Here is a 25070-nt window from a genome sequence, read left to right on the forward strand (position 1 = left end):
CCTTGTCCCCAGGGAATGCAGGGCTAGTTCAGTCCTCATCTGCTGGGATTGCTGTGTGGCCTCAGTCCCCATCTGGCCCTCTCTGAGCAGGACTGAGGGGGAAGTGGGTAGGTAGGAAGGGAAGCTGAGGACAGTGCGTGGGGGCATTTGCCCCTGAGAAGCACACCTACCTCACCCCCAGCTACGGTTGGGCTGTGGGCACCCAGCTAGAACCCAGAAGCAAGTAGCAGCAGAGGGTCTTCCTTGCAGATGAGCTGGGGCTGCTCCTTAAGAACCCACTGCATTGTGGGTAAGTCTGGAGGGGTTGGCCCACCACTCCCAGCTGGGGGGTACTATTGCCTAGGGCCCGGGTTGTGTGTGTGTGTGGGGGTCCTAGTGTGGGTCTGGGTGGGAGCCATGATTTATGACAGTGCTTCATGACTGAGGAATGCCAGCCTGGGGGGGCTGGGGTCGGGGGGCGGAGCCTCTTGCCTGACACTCCTCATTCTGCTGGATGTCTGCCATGTCCTGTCAGGATTCTCTTGTCCCCTGGGGACAGCCATGTTCTCCCACATGCAGCAGCCCCCTCCCATCTGTACCTCGAACCTTCAGCTCTGGGAGGACTGAGCGCCGGCCCAGCTGAGGGGGAATCCAGAACTGAATCCTTTCTGGTTTTCTGTCTTCACAACTCAGTCCCCTTCATTAGTGCGCATGAGAGTGATGGTAAATAGCTCTTTTCTCTGCCACTGCAGCAGGAGGGAACTAGATGAGACTTTTGGAAACTTCCATCCAGATGAACTCAAGGCTTACTGGCCACTGTCCACAGTGAGAGACTTAGGATAGATACAAAGATGAACTTCCAGCTAGGAAGGGTTGTTGAGCTCCTAGAATGGATGATGGGCATGGCATCATCCTTCCCCACTCTTACCCCCACCTTGCCAGATAAATGAAAACTCTGGAGTGCAGGCAGGTGGGGAAGCAGAAGACAGTTGGCGGTGAGGTAGGGAGGCAGCATGATCCGGAGCGTTGTCTGGTCCTGGACTCCGAAGTTCATGCCGATTTTGAACCTGTTCCTGTGAGTCTCACTTGTTTCCCTCTTGCTGCAGGTTGCCTCTCTGGGTGAGGGTCCATCTTTCTGGACACCTCGCATGGGTCAGTCTGCCTTCCCTGGTCTGGCGGGACTGGTTTTTCAAGCCGGAGGAAGGGTCGGAGGAATTGGCAGAGGCAGAGGGTTTTATGTAAATGCCCAGGGAGTGCTCTGGGAACGGGGAGGCCGGTTTTCCCAAAGACACGCAGGGACTGGCAGCTTCCAATTAGCCGGGGCTGGTGATGTCAGTGCTGCTTTCCTGGGTGGCTGCGCCCACTCCAATCGGCCTTGGCAGGGCTTCCTGGCCATTACCTTCTCCCCTGGGTGGGAGAGGTGCCAAGGGGGCCACCATACAGGACAGAGGCCAAGTCCCCTCCCACCGTACTCCCCAAACTGGGGCCTGAACCATGTTGTGGACCAGCCCCGGAAAGCGCCATGAAAAACCAGCCCCGACTCTACTGAAAAAAAGACTTTAATGTGGCTAATATTCCATCCCTCTCCCCAAACCTGAGAAGCTGGGGAGACCTCAGTAGCTGGGCTGGTCCCAGAGGCTGTTGCCGTGGCAACTGCTGGTAGGCCCTGCTCCCCAGGCTACCCCAACCCCAAATTTCAATAAATACAGTGCAAAGGGGTCTGGTCACCCAGCAAGCGGGGGAGACGAGGACCCGGAGTGCTAGGGCGGGCACGCTGTACGCTCTGAGAACCCCCACATGTGCACTGCCAAGCACGCACATGGAGGGTCACGTGCACACACGACAAACCCCCTCTCAGGCACCCTCACATGACACGCCATGCACACACACACACACACATTTTCCTCAGAAACAAAGCACTGAGCACACACACCCCTTCCTTACACACACACACACGAGGTTCTGTATATATGTGCTTTCTCTCAATGTTTGGCTTAGAGCCTGGGTGTCCCCTCCTGGCTCAGAGGAATACGAACAGGTGGGTCTTCCTGGTCTTGGCCAGATCATACCCTGGTCTAGGGGCTAGGTGTTGTGGCCAGGTTGTTGGCCGTGTTGTTGGTGTTGGCCCAGGAGGGGAAGGTGTGCAGGTTGAAGATGGGGTAGCCCCAGCTATTGATGGCCAGTGTGATGACCAGGACTCCAATGATGTTGAGCAGGAATCCTGTCCGGGCCTGGTGTAAGGAGAGCCAGTCTGAGTGACCAGTTGCTGAGCTGGGCCAGAACCTATCCCTTAGGGGTTCACAGGGGCTCGGGAGCTCTCTTACTAGCAAAACTCTCCCTGAGAAATCTTCTTGTGGGTCTGACCTGCACCTCTAGGAAGTGCCCCTGCCCCTTGCTTTCATCCCAGTGCTGAGGAGGGAAAAGGAAGCCCTTCATGAGCTTTCAGGGCCTTGGGCTCTGTTCTCCCTGAGTCCATCTCCCTGGGTGCAGGTGCCTCGTACCTTGGAGTCTCCCCTAAATTCCTCACCCCCTCCTTTCCCTCTCACATGTCCTGGGGTTTGGCAGGGTCTGAAGATGCTCCAACTGGGGATCATGGTGCAACCTCCCCTGCTGTCTCCCCCCCCCCCGACAGGGTTCACCCTTAACTCTGAGAACCTCAGTGGCTTTAAACTACTTTGTGGTCCACCAAGAAGGAAGGACAGAGCAGGGAGGGGTGCTGAAGCATTTGAGCCCCACTGCTACTCACCATATCGGACACTTTGAGACCTCCAAAAGAGAAGACAATGGCATTGGGAGGGGTGGCCACGGGCAGCATGAAGGCTAGGGAGGAGGCCAGTGTGCAGGGAAGCATGACATAGAGAGGGTGGAGGCGGATGGCCTGAGCCTGGATGGGGACACAGTGCACAGAACTGATCTCAGTCCCCATCCCAGAGAGGAAGATGTGGCCCCCAATTCTCCCGCTTCCCCTCTCTGGAGGACAACCCGCCAACAACATGCACTCTGGCCACGAACCCACCACTTCTGCCAGGAGGCCCTGGGTGACCTGGGAAGGGCTCCTTGACCTCTCTGGAGGGGATGAGTGTGCGGCCCTGCCCAGTGGGGCGTGGTGAGAGGAGGGGCCCATAAAACAGATCTCAAAGGGGCTCCAGGGTGTCATCAAAGGCTGCGGGAACGCGCCAGGGGAGGAAGGGGCTGGGGACGCTCCAGGGAGTCATTTCAACCTGTCACCTCAGGACTGACCAGAACAGGGACTGGGCCAGGGAGGTGGGCGAGGCCCACCAATGAGGTCCATCCGGATACTCAAGGGGTGACTTCACCAGGGATGGAGTGAGTCAGGGGCCAGAAGGCCCTGGGGCTCGAGGTAGCTGAAGAGTCTGGGGAAAGGTGGAAGCTCAGGGGTCTTCTCCCGGAAGTGAGAGGAGGTGCAGACAGTTTCACCCTGACCTGCAGGCGGGGCCCCCGGATAGGGTGGGCAGGAGGGCTGCCTGGAGGAAGTGTATCTGCGGGACCAGCTCACCATGGAGGCCAGAATGGGCAGGAAAAGCGTGGTGGTGGCCACATTGCTGGTGCATTCAGTGAAGGTGGCAATCAGGAGGCAGATGATGAAGGCAATGGCGGGAGGTGGCACATTCTCTAGTGGGGTCAGCTTGTCCCCCAGCCACTCGGACAGTCCTGATTTCTGTAGGCAGAGGAAGATAGTGTGTGAGGGGGTGAGATTCCTGGGGCTCTGGGAGGGTCCTGCTCCTGCCCCCACCTCTCTAGAGTCTTCAGAAGTTGGGTCTGCTTGGGAAGGAAGATAAGACCCAGCCAGAACCAAGAGGCCCCTCTAGTGATTTTGAAGAACACTTGGGTATGGGGAGAAGGGTCAGATGAGAAGCCAGGAGATGGGGCCAAAGGGCCTTCTTGGGAAGCCTGGGACATGGTGGGAGTAAAGACTTTAACTCCTTTTACTCCTGTTCTCCCAACAGCTCTTGGGAACTCCCTGGCCATCCTCAGCCCTCTCCCGGCCTCCTCCAGCCCAGCAGATTGGCAAGGAGAGAGAAGGGGGAAGGGCCCTGGGTAGATGCTGGGAAGAGGCTGACAGGAGAATGGGGACAGCCCACAGGGTCATGAGGGCTGCAAGGTCGTTCCCTGTCCGTGTGTCTACTGCCAGACTGTGAGTCCCAGGGCCCTGGGACTTTATCTCACACAATGCTGCCCGCTCAGCACGCAGCCCAGTGCTTGCCACAGTCCGTGAAAACTAACCTCAGATCCAGGAGTCCCTGGCACCGATCCCTGGCCCAGGGAAGCCACCTCCTGTCCGTGCAGTGAACGAGCTTAGCCAGAACACGGAGGCCCAGGGGCGCAGGCAGGTTCAGGGATTTCCTTCCTGGGTGGAGGCTCTGGGGAAGGATGCGCTCTCCGGGCCCTATAGCCTGGCTGGGTGTGACCATGGCGCCCCCTGGTGGCCTCAGCGGGCCAACCGCGTCCACCCAATGCGAGCTACTCCCTGGTGCTAAAGCTGTTGCATTCTCCGTCTGGCGGAGGGTGAGGCGGGTGGAGAGGGGTGGGGCGGGGTCGGCACTGAGAACAGTCCTTGCCCACCAGAGGAGCCTGCCCTGCCTTTGATTTTGCGACCCTAACAGGCAGAGGTCCTTATGGCCTGTGTTTCCTCCCCCTCCCTTAGACGGGGCTCTAACCTGCCTCTCCAGCTGCTGCCGAGGCTCCGCCCACCAGGAGGCTCCTAAGTGGGGATCCCCTGCGTGGGATAGAAGCAGGGACCTCTTTCCCTGCCGCAGGGTCCCCCTCCAACAGGCTGGGGAGGGGGCGGGGCTTTCTCACCTCGCTGCCCTTAGCCAGGGCAAAACCGCCCCCCAGCAGGAGGACGATATTCCAAGGCATCTTCTCATTCACCGTCTTCCAGTTGAGGAGGGCAGGAGGGGCCTTCAGCCTCCCCGGGTTTTCTATTTCCCAAGCAGAGGGGAACGGGTCACCAAGAGCCAACAGGTTTTTCCTCCCCTCCACTTGGGTCTCCCTTTCAGTCCCTATCAGAGCTTACTGCATGCGGGAGAGGGACCCCCAGTTCTGCAGCATCCTTACTTTGTCCCTGAGTCCCTGCACCCTTGGCAAGTCATCCCAACCTGTCTGGGCTTTGACTATTCCTGTCAAGTGTGGTTGAAGGTGCATTCCATGCTAGAAGGCAGGGGCTGCCGAGAGGCCCCTCCCTGCCCCAGTCCAGGTTCTTACCTGGATCTGGAGTCAGCCCTGGGATCTTGGAGGGCACCAAAAACAGAATTATACCAATGAAGATGGCCACTGTTCCATCAGATGCCATGCTGTGGGCAGGGCAAGGAGAGCGGGCTTAGGCTCCAGGCTGCTCAGGGTCATAGGGTGGAATGGCGATGGAGAGGAGCCCCTCCCAGCAAGTCTTCCCCACCATGTCACCTCCTGGTCTGCACCAGGGGCCCTTCTCCCTTCCCTCCTCCCTTAGCCAGGTGAGCCCCGGAAGTATCCCCCTCTCCCCAAGAATGCTCACCTGTTTCCATCCTTATTGGGAAAAGCCAGGTTGCCCCAGCCAACGAAAAAGCCCGGCTCCCGGGTGAACCATAGCACCACCAAGGTGACAAAGAGGACAGAGACAGCCTTTTCTGCAAAGGTCATGGGGCCCAGTAGCTTGTGTTCTGTTTGGATGACGCGGAAGGCTGCCCGTGCTCTCTCCTGCGCCTGTCCCCCGATGCCAAAATTCTTCCGGAAGCTGCAGGCAGAGGTGGGGGGTGGGGCAGCTCCTGAGGACCCCGCACCAGGCAGGGGAGGAAGGGACTCTGAGCACCTGTGATATGCTGTTGCCTGCAGAGGCCACCTTAGGGTTGCTACACGAAGGCCCTGGCCCTGGCCCCACCCAAGGTTTTGGAAGAAGAGCAGAAGACTCTTGGGGGTTCGTGGTTCTTCTTTAGCAGAGGCAAGGCTGGGGCTCCAGGGGCCGGTTTCCCCATGCTCAGCCCTGCTCCATCTGTCCCAATGATCCCCTTTCCCTCCAGAGATTTTCTTGCGCTAAGCCCTCCCTTGCCCAGAGTGAGGAGGATCTAGAGGCCTGGACCCCACGACTCCTTCTGGCCCCAATTCACCACTCCCTTCCTCCAGCAGCCTTTCAGAAAATCCTTCCCTCCCTCTCCTACCTGCTTCTGGGCATCCCCTGCCAGCCTAGCCCCACCCACATCATTCTCAGGGGCACAGGAGACGGCCACCCACTTCTGTGTGCCCCTTGCTTAACTTAGGTTGACTTTTAACTTTCCACTTGGGCAACTCTCAACTCCCCTGACGGACTGTGAATTCCTCAGTGGCAAAGACCATCTACCTCACACATCTTTGACTGTCCCACGGTGCCCTGCATGTGAGGGTCTCTTTGACTATCACCTAGCTTTGTACCAGCCCCCAGCCTCGATCCAGCTGCCTTGCACATGTCCAAGTGAGTGTTTCAAAGTACAGCAACAATACTTAAAAACTTTCAATGTCCCCCGCTTCCATCCTCACCTTCCGACCACTGCCACCTGAGCAGGAAAGTCCAGTAACTCCTACCACGATACCACCCTTATCACTACTCTCAGCCCGCACGGGTAGCAGACATCACCAGTCGATCCCAGACTCAATTCCAACTGAGCTCTAGCGAGGTCTCACCAGATTGTCAACTCAGACCTCTGGTCACTACCAGTAACTCAGGGTTGGAAGTAAGACTAAAACCTATTTACTACTCTTGGCCTCAAGGACAAGGTCCCAACCCTTGGATGCGGCACACAGGATCCTCCATAATCTTCCCCTGCCTACTTCTCCAGCTTCAACTCCTGATATTCCTTTTTGCCTTTACGTTTCAACCAATAAAACCAGAGTTTTCCCAAACACGCTCTTTCCTGGCCTCTGCACCTTTGTGTAAGCTGTTGCTACTGCCTGGAATGCCTTTACCCCATTCTCTACCTGGCTGGCTTCTCGTTCTACAAGATTCGGTTCAGACATCACGTCCCCCAGGGGCCTTCTGGGATGGCCACTATCCTGGGCTGTGTTCCCACAGCCCCCAGGGTTCCCTCTGTCACGCCCCCCCCCCCCACCCGTTAGATGGTGAGCTCCAAGGACAGGGGCTGTGCCTAATATCCTCTCGTAGTCTCAGTGCCTTGCGCGGGGCCAGATGTCCGGTAAGAGCACAACAACTGCTTTTGCAACTGACCATGCTCACTGTGTGCTCCTTAAGCATTTACCAAAGGACCGTGGAGCACTATGGAATGGATCTGGCCTGGGCATCAGGAGACCTAGTTTTCAAACTCAGCATTGACAAATCTAGTTGTACACCCCTCTATGAGCCTCAGTTTGCTCATCTGCTAAATGGGGTAATAGGCTCCATCCAGTAAATCTCTCACATGGTGGGGACAAGTGCACAGAGAGGCCTTCTCAGTGGGTCTGTGATTACACCCTTTGCCACAGTGGCTACCTGCTTACTCAACCGGAATCTCCCGAGGGTAAGGGCAGGCCCCCGGGCTTCTTTCACTCCCGTCACCACTTACTTGAACCCCAGGAAGAGGCTCTGTAGCCACAGCCAGGAAAACAGCAGCAAGATGGCCATGGTGGGGAAGGCAAAGCCGAACCAGGAGGCAAAGTTCACCACGTTGCCGTTCTGGGGGAAGAGCCTGATGGGGGATGCGGGCTGTCGCATGACATTGCCCCAGGCGCCTCCCAGCGCAAGTGCAGACCCCCCCCCCCCCCGCTGTGCCCTGGTCACTCACGAGTTGACTTGGCCTTGCAGCACCAGGTTGGGCGTGGTGCCGGTCAGCGTGGCGATGCCCCCGATGCTGGCCGAGTAGCACACGCACAGGCTCATGCCCTGGCTGAAGCGGAACTGTTCCTGCCGTTGTGCCGTCGGCTCTAAAGACGCGGCCGGGACGGGGTGCACCTGCCCGTTATCTGGGAACAAAGGAGAGCTCGGCTGGGGGGGCGGGCCTTGTCAGCGAGCAGCCTAGACCCAGGCTGGTGGGTGGGGGACGGGCTCGGGGGCGGGGTGCAGAGGCTGTGTCCAGGTCTGCAAGGGCTTGCACTCCCTGAGGTCTCAGGCTGGCTCAACCCTCAGATACCATCTGGCCTAACCTCTCTTGAGAGAGGGAAACTGAGGCACAGAGAATGCAAGAGGATTATCCAAAGCACATAGGACGAAGGGAGCCTGGATCCCTGACAGCCCACCCAGACTCCAGCTCTCTGCCTCCCGGGGTGATCTGGCATCTTGTTTGGCCCTGCACTGAAGGGATTCTCAGAACGTGGGATTTTTCATTTTAAAACTAGGGACAGGGGCACCCCTGGGTGGCTCAGTTGGGTGAGTATCTGCCTTCGGCTCAGGTCATGGTCCCGGGGTCCTGGGATCAAGTCCCACATCGGGCTCCCTGCTCAGTGGGGAGTCTGCTTCTCCCTCTCCCTCTGCCCCCTCCCCTGCTTGTGTTCTCTCTCTCTCAAATAAATAAATAAAATCTTTAAAAAATAAATAAAAAGACTAAAACTAAGGACAGTCTTGGGCAAGCCAGGACAAGTTGGTCGCTGCACGTCTCCCTTTTCTCTCCCTGAAAGCTCTGAGATGACCACCCCTGTCATGGATGTCATCTCAGACCCTCCCCAAGAGCTGAGGGAGGGTGGTGGTGGTGGGGTTGGGGCAGAGCGGGGTCAAGCTTCACCTTTCTCACCAAACTTGGTCACCTCCTTCTGGGGACTTGGTTCCTGGAGTTCAAAGGTGGGGTTTTCACTGCCTTCCTCTACGTCCTTGCCCATGGGCGTTCTGTGCAACTGATCCAGAACGGCATGCGCGATGGGCACCATCATGGCTGTGGTGGCCGTGTTGCTAATCCACATGGACAGGAAGGCTGTGACCAACATGAAGCCCAAGAGCAGCCTAGGGACAGATGGAGACGGACGGACCCACTGGCTGGTGTTCCAGTGTCCCCTTCAGGGACTGGATCCCCAGCACCCCACCCGCTCCGGGCTCTCCAGTCCTGGTTTGTGGGAACTCACAGGGCCGGCCGCACCCCAATGATGAGGAGCACACGGAGAGCAATGCGTTTGTGCAGGTTCCAGTGCTCCACGGCAATGGCCACCAGCAGCCCCCCGACGAACAGGATGTTGCTGTCCTTTAAATACTCGATGCAGACCTGGCAGGCAAGGACAGCTGAGAGGCAGGAAGGGGTGTCTCGCATGCCCCTAGCCTTGCAGGCTACAGTCACTGACATTCCCACAAACACAGGTTGGTCTCCTGGGCTCTCAGAACCAAGTAGAAATGGTCTTTGGATTATCTTCCATTTAAAATTAACCAGGTTCCTGCGCGCCTGGGTGGCTCAGTCAGGTAAGTGACTGCCTTTGGCTCAGGTCATGATCTCGGGGTCCTGGTAGCGAGCCCTGTGTCAGGCTCCCTGCTTCTCCCTCTCCCTCTCCCCCTGCTTGTGCTCTCTCTCTCTGTCACATAAATAAATAAAATCTTAAAAAAAAAAAATTAACCAGGTTCCTCTCTTCCTGTCAAACCCTTTCTTTCTCCCCTCAGAAATGAGTGGGAGATAATCGAGTCTGATTCCAGTCATTTTTCAAGCCATTGACTGGGAGATAGAGAATTTAGTGCTGAAACTAGAAAGTACAGCAGTGGTTCTCCAAGGGTGGGCCATAAACTGGCATCATCCCCAACCTGGAGCTTGCTGGGAACGAAATGCTCAGGCCCTGCCCCAGGTCTACTGCCTCTGAAACTCTGGGGTCGGGCCCAGCAGTCTGTTTTTCACCAGCCCTGCAGGTGGCCCTGAGACATGCATGTTTCAGAGCCATTAACCCAGGACAATACAAGTTCTTTAGCTGACTTTCAAAGCCTACACCTGATCCACTTTGAATTAACTCTCAACACTGACCATGCACTCGGCATTTCTAGAATGTACCCTTGCCCACCCCCAGCCCTGTCATCTTCTAGCTGACTCTACCCTTAGTGCTCCCTGACCTGAACTCCTCTTCTGTGTGTCTTGCCTGTGATGAGGCTTCCTCCATCACCAGTGTTTTAGGGCAGACCCCCCTCCCTACCAGGAACCTTACCTCGGAGGCATCCATTATGCCCATCATGGGGTACAGGACGATGGGGAAGAGGGCGGTGACAGCCAGGGGCAGAGCCTCGGTGCACCAGAAGAGCGCCATGAGGATGATGGAGTAGGCACAGTAGGCTTCCTGTGGGCGGGAGGGGGGTAGCAGAGCTGCTGGAGGGGGCAGGCCTGTGTCCCAGAGTCATGTCACCTCTTGCCCCCAGAGAAAACAGGCCATTGGTAACAGTGTAGGGAGAGCCTGTGAAACCCACAGTCATTGATTCCTGAGTCTAAGCCCATTTCAAAACGGAAATAAAAAATAAAGCAAGGCACTCACCACCTTGTCTTTGACCTTGGGGAGGCCAGACGTTATAATCCAGCCACACGGGAGGGACTGGAGAGCCTAGAGTTGGGTATCAGGCCCCACCCAGCCCGAGGGGACTGCAGGGGGCCAAAGTGAGGATCCCCTAGATGAGATGGGGGCTCATCTAGATGATACTGGGGCCTGGTCAGTGTGGACTCCTGCCTGGCACCCTGGCCTTCCCTGGCTTTGTGAGAGCCTGCAAGAATCTATTTGTATGACGATGCAATGAATGTTTGTTTCCTCTCCCAGAAGGGGAGCTCCATGAGGACAGAGTCGTTTTTGTGGCATCTGGGTGCTTGGAGCTCAGGTCCCAGCAGGCTTCAGAGCAAATCTTTTCTGAATGAATGAACCACTGGGAAGTTTAGGAATGGTGGGAAGTCTCCTTCCCAACAAGCCTGACATGACTATAGCATTACACAATTCCGGGAGCTGCCATACACATTTGCAGAATATGTGAAAGGTTCCCCCATCCCTGAGTTGTGTGGGGAACTGGAGGGGAAACCCTGGGTCATCATCTTGCAAGTCTTTGGGCACCAGAAGCTCCTCTTTCTTTCACAGGGCCTCCTTTTGAGTCTAGAGAGACTGGATCTCAGACCTGGGAGGGGACCTGGGGCAGAAATGGCAGTCAGCCTCCAGAGTCATGGGCCACCGGAGGGAGGGAAGGAGGATCATTAGCTAGAAGGAGGCCTCTGGGGCACCTGCCCACTCTTTGTGGAAGGGGCTGCCGGGCTGCGTGCTGGGACATTGGGCTGGGAGGCCTTCTCTCTCACCTGTCTCGACTGCCCTGCCCCTTCTTGTTTTTACACCTGGTGCTGGGCTGTGCTCACCCCTGAGTACCTCCTGCCCTTAGTGCCCTGAAGCTTAGGGAGGGTCCCTGGTGGTAGCCTGGGAGAAGAGGAAGCTGTTGTTTATGGAGCAACTTTTAGGAGCTGGGTGTTTTCACGTAACTCAAACAGCCCTGAAGGTGGGTGTGGTGGGCCCAGGATCTAGAGGAGCTCGAGAGGGAAAGTGGCTCGCTTAAGGTCACAGAACTGGGGAGTGGCAGAGCCAGAATTGAACCCAGGCAAGGCATCTAGACTGCAGAACTCGAAGGGCGTTTCCTCGGTGTTCTGGGAAACCCTGGAGTGGAACAGCACGCAGCCTGCGCACCCCACTCTAGAGCCAGGTCTGTCTGCCTGACGCCAGGCTTGCTTTCTCATCATGAAACTTCCACCAGCTCTCCTCACCCTGGACGTGAACTCTTTGGTCCCAGGGGTGGGGCCACCTTGACCTTCGCCCAGAGACTCACCCCCCGCCCGCCCCAACCAAGAGGCTGGTTCTGCTGAAGTTGCTGTTCTCAAGCTCTTCCTCACCTGCAAGGGAGGCGGGGGCCAGTTACTCATCCTCCCCTGGGGCTAAGGGCAGGCCAGCCCCTCTGGACCCTGGTGTCCCCTCCGCACAACTGACTCGGAATTCTCTGGCCAGAGACAAGGAGGGGGCTGGGCTGCCCGGTCACTGCTGATTCAAGAAGAAAGAGCTGCTAAGGACAGCCAGAAGTATCCTGAGGACTGCTCTGTGCCAGGCCTTGGGCGCCCCATGCTTCGGGTGATTGTCGCATTTCATGGCTCGGTGAGGTAATGACTGACTATGGTTCCCACTCCACAGATGAAGAAACAAAGGTACAAATAAATGAAGTCAATGTCTCAGCATCACACGTTGGCAAGTGAAGAAGCCAGGCCATGTGGTTCTTGAGCCTCAGCTTTCTCTTTCTACCCTGAGCTCCATCCCTTACAGTTGGGGGGTGCCCTCCAGCCTCAGGTTCACAGCGACTAGTGGGGTGTATGTGGATGGGCTGGGGCTCTGGATTCCAACAGAACTGTCTTTCCTGGGGACTGCCACTTCCTGCCATCAAGCTCCGGGCAGGTAAACTCAAACCCCAAACTTTCCCTTCTGAGACCCCATTCCCGTGCTCCAGAGAGAGCTGTTGATAGTTAATCCTGCCCCTGTGAGCTCCAGTGTGTTCTGTCTATGGCTCCCCTACCCCTTTACAACTTCCCCAAGTCCCCCTCCTTGTCGCCTGTCTGTCTCTGGATCAAACCCAAAACCCGGTTCAAAGTCCCATCCAGAAGCTTTCTCTGGCCCAGGTGGCTCTAGCCCTGTGTCCCCATCCTCTCTCTGGCCCAGGTGGCCCTAGCCCGTGTCCCCATCCTCCTGGGCAGTCTTGTCCAGCTGTAGCATAACTTGCTGACCTGTTCTTCCTCGGTCATAGGGTTCTTAACTGGGGCATGGAATTCCAAGGAATCTGAGGGAAAACTATTTCTTTTTTTTTTTTTTAAAGATTTTATTTATTTATTTGAGAGAGAGAGAATGAGAGAGAGCACATGAGAAGGGGAGGGTCGGAGGGAGAAGCAGACTCCCTGCAGAGCAGGGAGCCCGATGCGGGACTCGATCCAGGGACTCCAGGATCATGACCTGAGCCGAAGGCAGTCGCTTAACCAACTGAGCCACCCAGGCGCCCGAGGGAAAACTATTTCATCTTTGCGCTAACATTTAACTAAGGCTCTAGACATAGGCAACAAAGTCATACTGCAGTTAGTGGTCCCGCGGGTGATTTTGTCACAAAGGCCCTTGATCGTGGCCATCAGCCATCAGGTACGGGCACAGATCAGTTGGTGCCGTTATCTCAAAATGTATCTCGAAATATTGTTTCTATCCATCACTCGTTTTGGCATTACGGTAGTTATACCAATGCTAGATCTTTAATGCATGAATAATCACCTGTATTTCTGAATTGCAACTGGCTTTTTCATATTTTTATTACTGTATTTCAAAGTAACTGGGACACCTGGGTGGCTAGGTCGGTTAATCGTCTGCCTTCGGCTCAGGTCGTGGTCCCAGGGTTCTGGGATCGAGCCCCGCATCGAGATCCTTACTCAGCAGGGAGTCTGCTTCTCCCTCTCCCGCTCCCCATGCTTGTGCTCCCTCTCTCGCTATATCTCTCTCTGTCAAATAAATAAATAATAAAATCTTAAAAAAAAAAAGAAATGGTGACTGACTTGGTTTTGGCTCAGGTCGTGATCTCAGGGTCATGAGATAGAGCCCCAGGTTGGGCTCCACTCGGTGCCCCTTTCCCTCTGCCCTTCCTCTTGTGCTCTTTCTCTCTCCTGAATAAATAAATAAATCTTTAAGAAAAAAAGAATCCCAAGAATAGGATGACCAACTGACTGCGCCACCCAGAGGCCCCTAAGTTCTTCTTTTCAGCTTATCTATTATCTCAGGCAAAAAAGATGCAGGCAAAGCATCCCGTGATGGAAACCAAAACTACCCCCCAAGCAACAGGGACTGCCCTGACAACCGCAAGAACCTGCATGACTGACCCCACGACGGTGGTCAACCTGACCTTTCCTGCCCACCTGCAGGGACCTTTCCTTTGTCCCACATTTTCCTTATAGAAACCTGGATGAACTTTCAGCACTTTGGAGACCGTCTTTGAGACACTAGTTTGCTGTCTTCCAGGTGTCAGCCTTGTTGAAATAAATCCCTTTCTTGTTTTGCCACCACTTGTCTCTCTGCCTTTGGGTTTTGTCAGCGGCGAGTGGCCCAACCTGGTCTGTTTGGGGTCCTCACGGCCAGGTGCTCTTGCTCCCTTGGGTCCCAGTTATATCCCTGTCTTAAGGTGAAGGGAAAGAAAAAAATGGTCTAGCACCAACTACTGTGGCTTCCCTGAATCACCTTGGGAACGTTCTAAACTTCTAGGTCCATCTCCAAGTGGAATTCCTCCCTGGGCAGGAGCAGGGGTCTCTACAAGTTTTTTTTCCTGGCAGCTAATGTTTCTTGCTCCCTCTGTCACTACCTCCCCCTTGCCCTGTCTGGCAGAGGAGGTGCTCTCCAGCCCTGTGCCTCGGCTGAGGATTTGTTCCTCCCTCAGTATCCCTTTATGAGCTCCTGAGGACAGGGAAGTGAGTCTTTTCACCTCCGGGTCTCACCCCTGGCTCTTTGGCTGGTGCTGGCCTCTGTGTGAAATCCTCCTTTCCCACTTGTTCCGCACCCACCTCCACCCAAGGAGGTCACTGCTACTGGGAGCCCCTGGGGGTCAAGCCCTGGGCCCCTCAACTGTTCGTCAGGCACTTGTTGGACAAATACTCTCTCCACTCCAGGTTTGCAGTCCTGTTGGTTCTATTCCTCAAATGCCCCCATCGACTTCTCTCCAGCTCTCAGCCACCAGCCTCGTCCAAGCCCCAGCATCTGTCACCAAGACTCCTACAAGGTCTCCTCATTCACCTCTCTTCCTCTCTTGCCCCTGAAATCTCTTTGCTGCAGGCAGAGAGATCTCGAGTCACAAATCTGTTTAATTTACCCCAATCCTCCAACACGGACACACTCACCTCAAAGCAGCTCAAAGTATCCCACTGCTCTCAGAAGAAGTTTGGGGCTGATTTGAGCCTTCTCCTCCTTGCTCTCTGCTCCAGCCACACTAGCCTTCTTCCAGTTCCTCAAATACTCCATCCTCCTCCCAGCCACAGGGCCTTTGCACACACATAACTTCCTCTCTTCCCACTTTGCCCAGTTGATGTCTACTCATTCTTGAGATCTCAACTCAAGTATTCCTTTTTCGGGGAATCCTCCATGGGTTTGAGGCTCGGTTATATTCCCTTTTTTCACACACTAAGCCCCTGTCCCTCTTCTGCACAGCACTTATCACAGGCTATAATTAAACACTTTGTTTCATGAATTTCTTGATTTTACATTAACCTTTTTCATCAGACCGTACTCTCTAGGGAGCTAGGCCCGAGTCTGTTTCTGCCGACCCCATCAGGCACCTACATGGAGTTGACAGTCTGAATGCATGAATGAGAGCACCAGGCACTAGGGACACAGACATGAGTCAGGCCCAGCCCTGGCCCTCCGGACTCTGAGTGCCCCCATGTGGGCTGGCCCCTAGGCCCACGGTGGGTGGGCTGCCCGGCAAAGCCAACAGTGGACAGAAGAGATAAATGCTCAGAGGGCTTCCAAACCCCAAGGCTGGCAGCTTGCTTCTTTTGTAATGGGAAACACAGGTCAGGGGTCAGAAAACCTGCATGCCCAGGCCCAGCTTTATGGGTACCTCTCTCAGCTTTTTCTTTTTCTTTTTTTTTTTTTAAAGATTTTATTTATTTGCGAGAGAAAGAGAATGAGAGACAGAGAGCACGAGAAGGAGGAGGGTCAGAGGGAGAAGCAGACTCCCCGCTGAGCAGGGAGCCCGATGCGGGACCCGATCCCGGGACTCCAGGATCATGACCTGAGCCGAAGGCAGTCGCTTAACCGACTGAGCCACCTAGGCGCCCTCTTTTCTTTTTTTTGTAAGCAACACTGATCAGGGCACCTGGGTGGTTCAGTTGGTTAAGAGTCTGCCTTGGGCTCAGGTCATGATCCCGGGGGCCTGGGATCGGGCCCCTAGTCAGGCTCCCTGCTCAGCTGGAGTCAGGATTCTGCTTCTCCCTCTCCTCGCAGCTCGAGCTCTCTCTCGCTATCTTTCTCTGTCTCTCTCTCAAATAAAGAAAAAAATAAAAAAGCAACACTGATCATTTCCAGCTGTACACACATTTATCTCCTTTATGTGGTTTCCTCACCTGCAAATGGGAATAAAAGAAACACCTGCCTCACCGGGCTATTATAAGGATAAAGGATGTGAATATGTCATAAAGGGCCATCGATGGCGATGAGCAGATGGTGGGGCTGGTGTTGGGAGATGAATGTACTCCCGGGATCCTGGGGAACCAGGGTGGATTCATGAGGCACACATGGAGATGAAAGTGCCAGAGAGTCCAGTGCAGACTCTGGACCCGGGGTGTGGGCAAGGTGTGGGACCTGTGGGCATCGTGGCCTTTACCCGTGACGGACACAGAGCAGCCCGGGGCTGTTGGGCAGCTGCAGATATGCCCGTAGTCTCCGAGCTGTCACCACTTATTCCTCCTGGTGATTGAAGGTTAACCCAGGGAGGGGGGATGGCTTGGCACACAGGGGGTCACTCCCACTGCCCCTCTGCCCCTGGTGAGCAGGGGATGCTGCTGGCAGTGAGCACTCCCAGGTCTGTGGGTGAGGTGAGGTACTAGGTGGCAGCCGACCAAGAACCACGGCAAGGGCGAGACGAGAGTAGGACCCCAGAGGAGAAGTGACCCTTCCCTGAGCCTCCGTCTGTCTGGGCTGAGGAAGGCTTCCAGAGGGGACACTGAACGGGTGCTGAGGGATGAAGAGGAGTTCAGTGGGTGGGTGGGCAAGAGGTGTTGAAGTGAGGGAGTGAGCAGAGGGGGAAGAGAATGAAGCATAAAAGATCTTGATGCTTTCTTGGAGGGGTATATCGCTTGGAAAAGGCCTTGTCTGCCTTGGGGGAGATCTAGGGCTTTATCTGGAAGACAGTGGTGAAAAGTGAGGCCCTTACAAGGTTTTAAGAGGAGAGAGTGACACGGTGAGGTTACACTCATGCCACTCAATGTGATTTTTTTAAAAACGATTTTATTTACTTTAGAGAGGGAGAGAGAGAACATACATGCGCAGGGGTAGAGGGAGAGAGAGACTCCTAAGCAGGCTTCACACCCAGTGCAAAGCCCGACTTGGGGCTCGATCTCACGACCCTGAGATCATGACCTGAGCCAAAACCAAGAGTCAGATGCTTAGCCGACTGAGCCACCCAGGCGCCACTTGCCCTATGTGATTTTAAAAAATATATGCACAAGTGTTTGTATATATGTGGGAAAATCTCTGATTCAGGGATTCTTACCCTCTTTCTGTACCAGGGTCCCCTTGGCAGCCTGATGAAGGCTTCTAACCCGTTAGAATCGTTTTTAAATACATTAAGTAAAATGCATAGAATTATAAAGGAAACCAATTATATCGAAATACAGTTATTAAAATATGAAAAATGGACAAGGCCATGATATATGTTACTCTGTCTCAGCTAATAAGACCTTGGCTAATGGTTATTGTAACTACAAAGTCATGAGGAACTTAAACGGTATTTCAAGGTGCTTGCAACAGCTCCAAGGCAATGGGACCGTACTGGCCACTTGCCCTGGCAGCAAAATCAAAGATACGGTTAATACCGCTGTGGTTTGTTATCTACATTCATAACAGAAGGAAGTGCTAACTTTTCTTTAGAGGTTGTTGACAATAAAATATACGGTTGGTTTTTTTTTTTTTTTCCCATCTAAGTTCACAGACTCCCTGAATTCTCCCCACAGATTCCCAAGGAGGAGGAGTCCCTGCTCTGGAGGACAGCCACCATGCTGGTCACTGAGACTGCCCTCTGGACAGCCGCGGGGATGAGGGTGGGAGCAGGACCTCTCCATTTCACTCTCTGGTACCATCAAATTTCATACGATGTGAGTGTGCCATCTAATTAAATAAATACATCATCTAAAGATAAAATTAGGGGGGGGGCGCCTGGGTGGCTCAGTCAGTTAAGTGTCTGCCTTCAGCTCAGATCATGATGCCGGAGTCCCGGGATTGAGCCCCACGTCGGGCTCCCTGCTCAGTGGGGAACCTGCTTCTCCCTCTCCTTCCTGTTCATGTTCTCACTTGCTATCTCTGTCTCTCTCTCTCAAATAAATAAAGTCTAAAATAAAATAAAGATGAAAATAGGGAGCTTAGACCTGCTATATTGTGGCGGGTGAATTGGAAGACACAGGATGGGAGGCTGGGAGGCCCCAGGAGGCCCTAGGAGGCGTGCTGGGTGTCCAGTGGGCAGATGGTGGGGCTCAGAGCAGGTCATGGCAGTGGAGATAGAAAGGACAGACTCCAGAGAGGGTAGGAGAAGACAGGGTTTGGGTGAGGGCTGATGGCTTGGATAGGGAGGCATGGGAGGAGAACATTCCCACGTGCCTGCCCTGGGTGTCTAGACGCATGGCAGTGACCCCAGGGAGAGGAGGCGGGCTGAAGGGACTTGGGGAAGGAGGTGCAGAGTAGGCTGGGGTGTGTGATATTCTTTCCAGGAATACTGGGCCCATGCTAAATACCTAATCTTTTCAAGAGACTGAATTTGCAAAGGCGACGATGGCCAGTCCACATATAAAAATATGTCCTGCAGTCTGTGCAGCAACCAGCCCGGGTAGCCAAACCACAGCCTCTACAGCAATTGGCCCAGTCTGGATTTGCTCAATGATGGCCAGCTTTCCTGTTCCGCCCCCACTCTCTACCCCCACTTCCAACTCTGGACCAACCAGTGAAAGCCAAATACGCATCCCTAAGCAATCACACAAGATGCCCCGCGTCGATCGGCCCCCTCCGGCTTCCCCTGCTAACAGCCTCCAGTTGGGGCGCCCCTGAAGCCTCCCCTTTCCCGCTTGTAAGCATTCCGGCCCCCGCCGGCCTTTGAGGCTCTGCTAAAAGCAAGCAATGGAGGCTGGCTGGCTGCCTGTCTTCCCTCTGCCTGATCTCACTCCGGAGATCTTTGTTTAGTTCTGCACCACAGTGTGAATGAGTTGGTTGCATCATCTTCTCTTCTAAGAGGCCAAAGGGAAACAATGGGTCTCTGAGTATCAGAGAAGACAAATGTGGGGGGAAGAGTCCTGACCTCCCAGTTTGGGCTGGGGGCCAGGTCTGCCTGTGTCCACTGAAGAGCAAAATGGCAGGCAGGAGTGACTGTGAGCAAAGCATTCCCACACTCCATGTGTTCGATCCCCACAACAGCCCAGGCCTTGCCACTGGGTTCTATCCAGGAAACTACTGTTGAAGATTCTACCTTGTTTGCCCATTCCTGACCCTCACCTAGCAGGTGCTGATGGGCATGGACATAATTTGATAATTTGGGAACAAAGTCCAGACTGGGGAAACGTCTCTCTCTCCTCCAGGCATCTCCTCCGGCCTTGGAGGCTGAGTCCTAATCCTACTCCCAGGCCCCCCAGAGGCCAGAAAACCTGTCTCCAGGTGGTGGCTACACTTAGGGACACCTCACTGCTCTTGTGCGGGTGACCAGCTGCACCCCACCTTCCTGGTTCATAGGTGGGGACACTGAGGCCCTCTCGTCAGGACAACAGCCCCTGTGAACAGAAGTCATCTCTGGAAAAGAAGTCAGGTGTCCACGCAGTGCCTCGGGCTAGCTGTGCTTTCCAGGGGCTAGGAATTCAGACGAGAGGCACAGGGCACAGGGAACCACCCTGTACCGGGCCCCAGGTACCAGGACCCCTATGTACACGGGTTCTTGTTCTATCTTCACGCAGTCCCTTAGAGTGGAGAGGGTTGGTGAGGTCACAGGCTATACATGGTACAGAGTGGATTTGGACCCACATCTGTCTGGCTCCCAAATCCGTTTTGTTCCCTGGACTCTGCCTTCTTGACCAAGAGCCAGGAAGTTTCAAAAGATAAAGGCGGACCCCAGAATTGAGGTCCAGATTCCACGTTCAGTCTTCATGTCCACAGTGAATCATCTAAGTCCTGCTCCATCTCTGGAGCTCAGGAATAGCTTTTAGTCAGGGTATTTTAATTATATGGGTCTTAAAGCTCACGAGGGCAGGCAACAACATACCGCGCGTATAGTCTAGGAGTGCAGCTGATTCCGATGAAGAAATTCTGCCTCTGTTCTTCCTGTAAATACAATCTGGATTCTAGCTAAGCTCTGTCCTGGCAAACACTGTGCCCCTAGGAGACTGTTTTTCCAGATGGTCCCATGGGGAGGGGGGAAACCAGCATTTTTGACCCTAAAAATCCTCACTCCTTCCCCTGGCCGTGCAGGGCTGACGACATTGGCTCACCTCCCCCTTCCTCTCTAACTGAACATACACTGTCTTGCCCGCGGCTCAGCTCCCCATGCCACGCTGGCCTTGTTCATCCCTCCAGCTTGCCAAGCTTGCTCCTGGCCTTGGGCCTTTGCACCGTGTGTTCTGCCTGGACGGCTCTTTGCTCAGAGCTGTGCTTGACTGCCTCTCACTCGCCATTCAGGTCCGAGGGTAAATACCATTGCTCCGGGAGGCCTTCCCTGACCACCTATCCCGAGCAACCCATCCCTAAGCCATAGTCACAGCCTGTCCTACGGTTTTCACAGCATATGCTTCTGCGTGTCTTTCCAGCCCCATCCCCCCGCACCTATACAGTCCTTGTGACGTAGTACGTGCTCCCTGATGGGTGAGCGAGTGGGTGTCAGGTTTGGGGCATATCCATGGTGCTTTTCACTGTCTGGTGGCAGGGTTGGGGGAGCAGTGAGGAGGCCCTGTCCTCCTCACTGTCCCTTGTCCCCTGGGGCCACCAGAGGATGACGAGCATTTCCAGGATTCGGTTGCTATTTCTGGAACACACCCTACGATTCCAGCCCCGACACCTTTGCTCCTGCAGTTGCCTTCCCCTGGCCTGCCTGCTAAGGATGCCTCTGACTGTCGGCGTCCCACTCAGCCTTCAAGGCCCCACTCAAAGGCCACCTGCTTGGGGTTCGCCCCTGACTCAGTGGGAAGAATTTGCTCCCTCTTCTGAGCTCCTCAACCTTCCAGCTATATCTCTGGGTAAATACATGTTCCTCTGACAGCAACCTAAGGACAGAAGCCTCTGCTCCTTTTCAGTAACCCCTAGCACAGAGCAGGAGCTCATCAGACTGCAGCACAGTGGGAGGACTGGCTGCTGGCTGGATGGACACGAGGGTAGGTGGCTCAAGAGGTGACTCATAACGGGGCCACCAGCCTGTATCCCTGGACAGCCTCGGGCAGAGACCCCCAAGGCCGGGTTCCAGTTTAGCCTTTGCCTTTCTCCAGCTGGGACTTCAGACAAATTACTACTCTGGGCCTCAATTGATATGTCTGTAAAATGGGGTAATAGTAGTACCCTCACAGTAACTCAGAGGTTATTATGACACATAAATGGGTTAGTGCTTTGCAGTGCTTGGCACCATGGCTAGCACGTAAAAAATACTCGGTAAATATCAACTGTTACAATATGGACTACCCGTCTGAGCCTTGTGTGGGGCTCTTCCTTCCCACTTCAGGGGCCAGGGGCATGGAGGTAAGCTTGGGGACTCACTACAGACAGCAGGGACTCAACACAAGGTCCTCTTTGCCCACATTCCTGCATTTATTCTACAGGTGTTTGTTGAGCACCTACTATGTGCCAGGTACTGGGGATTCTGCATGGAAGAAGACAAAGTCCCTGCCCTCATGGAGCCTACAGTCTAGTGTGGGCAGTCGGAGAATAAATAGAAAATAAACAAGTGCATCATTTCAGATAGTGAAAGCTCTTTACATAGAACAATAGGGGTTCCTAATAGAGCCTGACTGGCGACAGTCAGGGAAAGCTTTTTCTGAGGAGGTGGATTGAGGCTGAAACCCAAGGAGTGAGAAGCAGTCATCTGGGAAAGAAGATTCCAGGCAAGGAGACCGAGCAATTTGAGGAGCATGGAGGAAGTGGGTGAGGCTGGAGAAGAGTGAAGGAAGAGGGACGATATGAGGCATTGGGGACCACGGAGTCTCCAGGAGTGGAGCCCCAGGGACTCCTGGCTACTCTAAGAGGTTTGGGTTTTATTTCGAGTTTGACGAGAAGCCTGTGTAAGGGCTTCCACAGGGTAGTGGTTGGGTGAAGAATGGTCTGGGGAGGGAGAGGAGAGAAATGACGGCGGCCTGGACCCACTTGGGAGGCAGTGGCAAGCAATCCCCTTCAGATATTTCATAGATCTTGAGTCAACAGGACCCGCTGGTGCATGTGGAAATGAAGGAAAAAGAGGAATCAGGAATAGCTCTGGGGCGCCTGGCTGGCTCAGTGGGTAGAGCATGCAATTCTTGATCTCGGGGTTGTGAGTTCGAGCCCCACGTTGGGTGTAGAGATTACTTAAAAATAAAATATTAAAAAAAAAAAAAAAGGAGTGGCTTGGAAGTAGAAAGTTGAACCACATCTTGGTAAGAGAGCAGGAAGAGCCAGCTGGAAAAGATGAGCAAGCGGTGTTGTTTTGGATGGTAAATGTAGAAGCATATGCTGTTTAAAAGAGAAGATTCAGGGGCGCCTGGGTGGCTCCGTCGTTAAGCCTCTGCCTTCAGCTCAGGTCATGATCCCAGGGTCCTGGGATCGAGCCCCGCATCGGGCTCCCTGCTCGGCGGGAAGCCTGCTTCTCCCTCTCCCACTCCCTCTGCTTGTGTTCCCTCTCTCGCTGTGTCTCTCTCTGTCAAATAAAGAAATAAAATCTTTGAAAAAAATAAAATAAAATAAAAGAGAAGATTCAGGAGCAAGTGTCCAGTGTTAGCTGGGTAATACTGAGTTTAGAGGTTAGGGCTGGGGTTAAGATTGGAGAGTTGTCAGTATGCAGACAGCCAAAGTCACCTAGGGAGAGAGTGGGAATGGGGGGAGAGTGGGGGGTGGAGACGGTGGGGGTGGGGGGGTGCGGGGTGGGGGGTAGGGGGAGTGGAAGGTAGCCCCTTGGAGACTGGAGCTGTCTTAAGGAAAGACCCGTGCCGTGCAGACAGATTTGGAGGCCTTCCATCTTGAGACAGACAAAGAAAGCAGGCCTCTGTGGAGGGATTGTGGGATTCAAGGAGGGTCTGTTTGGTTTTTTACAGTGAGAGAGATTGTATGCTGATGGGAGAGATTAGGAGAGAGGGGAAAATTGATGAGGCTGGAGAGGGGATAAAGTCCTTGAGAGGAGCTGGTTTCCAGGGCTTGAGCCGAGGGGCCAGATTCCACAGGGAGGACCGGGAACAGTTCATCCGAGTCAGGACAGGGATGAAAGCGTCTGTGAGGCCAAAGCAGGCAGCAGGGCTGGGGCGGGGGAGGGGTGCGGGGGGGCTCCTGACTCCTAGCCCTCCCGCCAGGGGGCCTGGCTTCCCCTGACTCCAGCTTTCCTGTGCGACCCTAGGCAAGTTGCTGAATCTTTCTGGGCTGTACTTTCCTGAGGAGGGAAATGGGAATCAGGGTCCCTGCCTGTCCTTCCTCCTGCAGTGAACACACTTGGCCCAAGCTGTCTGAAAACCCATCGGATGGGTCCCCAGCACGGAGCTGTCCCTGGCTTTGGCCCGAGAGGAGGGTCTTAAAGGTCAGCCAGGCCTTGTCACTTACCAAGTGTCAGGGGTTCAAGAGCTGGGCCACGGTATCCCCATTCTCTCGCCCCTTTGGGATACCATGAACAAAAAGCTTGCCTCGATTTCCCTTTTTGTGATAAAAGGATGATAATGGGCAGGCCTGGGGTTGTGGGTGGGGCCAGGGCCAGGATCCTGTCCCGTCCTCGAGGAGGCAGCAGGATGAAGAGAAGCTAGACCACACCCCAGCTCTGCCACAGTCTGTGACCTACCGGGTGAAGCTTGAGCTTCAAGACCCTCCTCCTGAACTGACCCTTCCCAAAAGCCCCATAATCTTAGATTCATAATTTTATGGTCTTTTACTTACAAGGGGGCCTCCAAAATGTATTATAGCCAAGCTCCATGAAACAGGATCTGCCTTGGGATTTGGGTAAGTGACTTAACCTCACTTTTCCCATCTGTAAATTGGGATAGGCAGGCTTGCCTCTTAAGATGAGAGGAAGTGTCCATCAGGGGGAGGGGGAAGATGAGAGGAAGGGTTACTGGGTGCACAGTCCAGGGCATGTGGTGGGGACTCCAGTAAATTGGAGCCGAAGTTATGGTACCTGCTGCTTGGTGGAGGGAAGTAGGCTGTAAGTGCCTCTCCCTCCATCCAGGGTACGCTGTCTATGGTGCCCACCGGCAGGGTCCCGTTGTCCTATTCCTACCCCTCTCCCTCAGCTGACTTAGCCCTTGGGATCAAGGGTGAGCTCTTTCTCTTTCTGTTTACACTCTTTTATTTATTTATTTTTTAAGATTTTATTTATTTATTTGAGAAAGAGAGAGTGCGTGGCAGAGGGAGAAGCAGGCTCCCCGTGGAGCAGGGAGCCAGACGCGGGGCTCGATCCCAGGACCCTGGGATCATGACCTGAGCCGAAGGCAGAGCCTTAACCGGTTGAGCCGCTCAGGCGTCCCTCTGGTTGCACTCTTAAAGGCATAAACTGCCCAAAGCCAGCTTCCTCCTACTCCCTTTCACTGGTTTCCAGCAGCCAGCCCCGCTCACGTCCCACTGAGCCCAGCAAGGCTGGGCGAGCACACAGTAGGCAGAGAACCCCAGCTGCCTCCACCTGCACCCCCTTTCCGGAACTGGCTTCCTATCTCCCAAGGCAGTAGATTTCGAGTGCACCTAAGCAATTTGCCTTGGGCTGCTAATCCTGGGTGCCAAGCAAAAGCCCCCTTTGACCTCTCAACCCTCAGTCTTGGGAGAACCAGGAGGTCATAACCTCATTTCCAGGCCAGGGAAGGATGAGTAAACTATGCTGGTCCTAAGGATGCCCAGCCCTCGTCCAGACTGCCCTCCACCCCTTTGGAGCCAAACCCAGAGTCCTTACCCTTCTGGGGAGGAGGATGGGCAGGGGCAGCAGAAAAATGGGCAGGAAGAACACAAGCAGGTAGGAACGATAGGCCCACAGGCCCTGCCAGCAGGTGGCCATGGTGTGGACCCGCAAGGGTTGCTGGAGCCGTGGCATCCGGGATCCACTGAGCTGAAGGAGCGATGCAGCAGGTAGGCAGCCAGCCAGGGCAAGCTTATATAAAGCTGGTTGAGTGTTAACCATTGACCCACCCTGGCAATCAGACTGTTTTGGAGTCCAGGAGGTGAGAGTAAGGAGGAGGGACCTGCCGGAGGTGTAAAGATCAGGAAGACTTTGCAAAGAAAGGAATAAAAGCTTCAGGTTCTTCCAAGAAGTTAAGCCCAGTTAA

At 54.6% G+C, this 25070-nt stretch overlaps 1 protein-coding gene across 1 annotated transcript; it reads right to left on the bottom strand.

Moving 5' to 3' along the window:
* Positions 1-1550: 1550 nt before the first annotated feature.
* Positions 1551-24802, bottom strand: SLC13A2 (solute carrier family 13 member 2). Its single transcript, XM_035027345.1, has 12 exons — positions 24701-24802; positions 10048-10176; positions 8995-9131; positions 8661-8875; positions 7728-7905; positions 7509-7631; positions 5495-5713; positions 5206-5294; positions 4801-4922; positions 3497-3658; positions 2726-2863; positions 1551-2210 (listed from the first exon to the last, which is right to left on the bottom strand). Exons 1-12 carry the CDS (start codon positions 24800-24802, stop codon positions 2055-2057), a joined length of 1770 nt encoding a protein of 589 aa, XP_034883236.1. The 3' UTR covers positions 1551-2054.
* Between the last annotated feature and the right edge of the window lie 268 nt (positions 24803-25070).

This window comes from Mirounga leonina, unplaced genomic scaffold (assembly GCF_011800145.1).
Source record: "Mirounga leonina isolate KUSES-001 unplaced genomic scaffold, KU_Mleo_1.0 Mir_200, whole genome shotgun sequence".
Lineage (NCBI taxonomy): Eukaryota > Metazoa > Chordata > Mammalia > Carnivora > Phocidae > Mirounga > Mirounga leonina.

Coding starts and splice junctions, on each gene's coding strand:
- SLC13A2 (XM_035027345.1), bottom strand. CDS start 24,802: ATGGCCACCTGCTGGCAGGGCCTGTGGGCCTATCGTTCCTACCTGCTT. Junction 5,714..7,508: donor AGCCTCTTCCTGGGGTTCAA/GTAAGTGGTGAC, acceptor CTCTGCCTGCAG/CTTCCGGAAGAATTTTGGCA. Junction 2,864..3,496: donor TGCCCATTCTGGCCTCCATG/GTGAGCTGGTCC, acceptor GTCCCCATCCAG/GCTCAGGCCATCCGCCTCCA.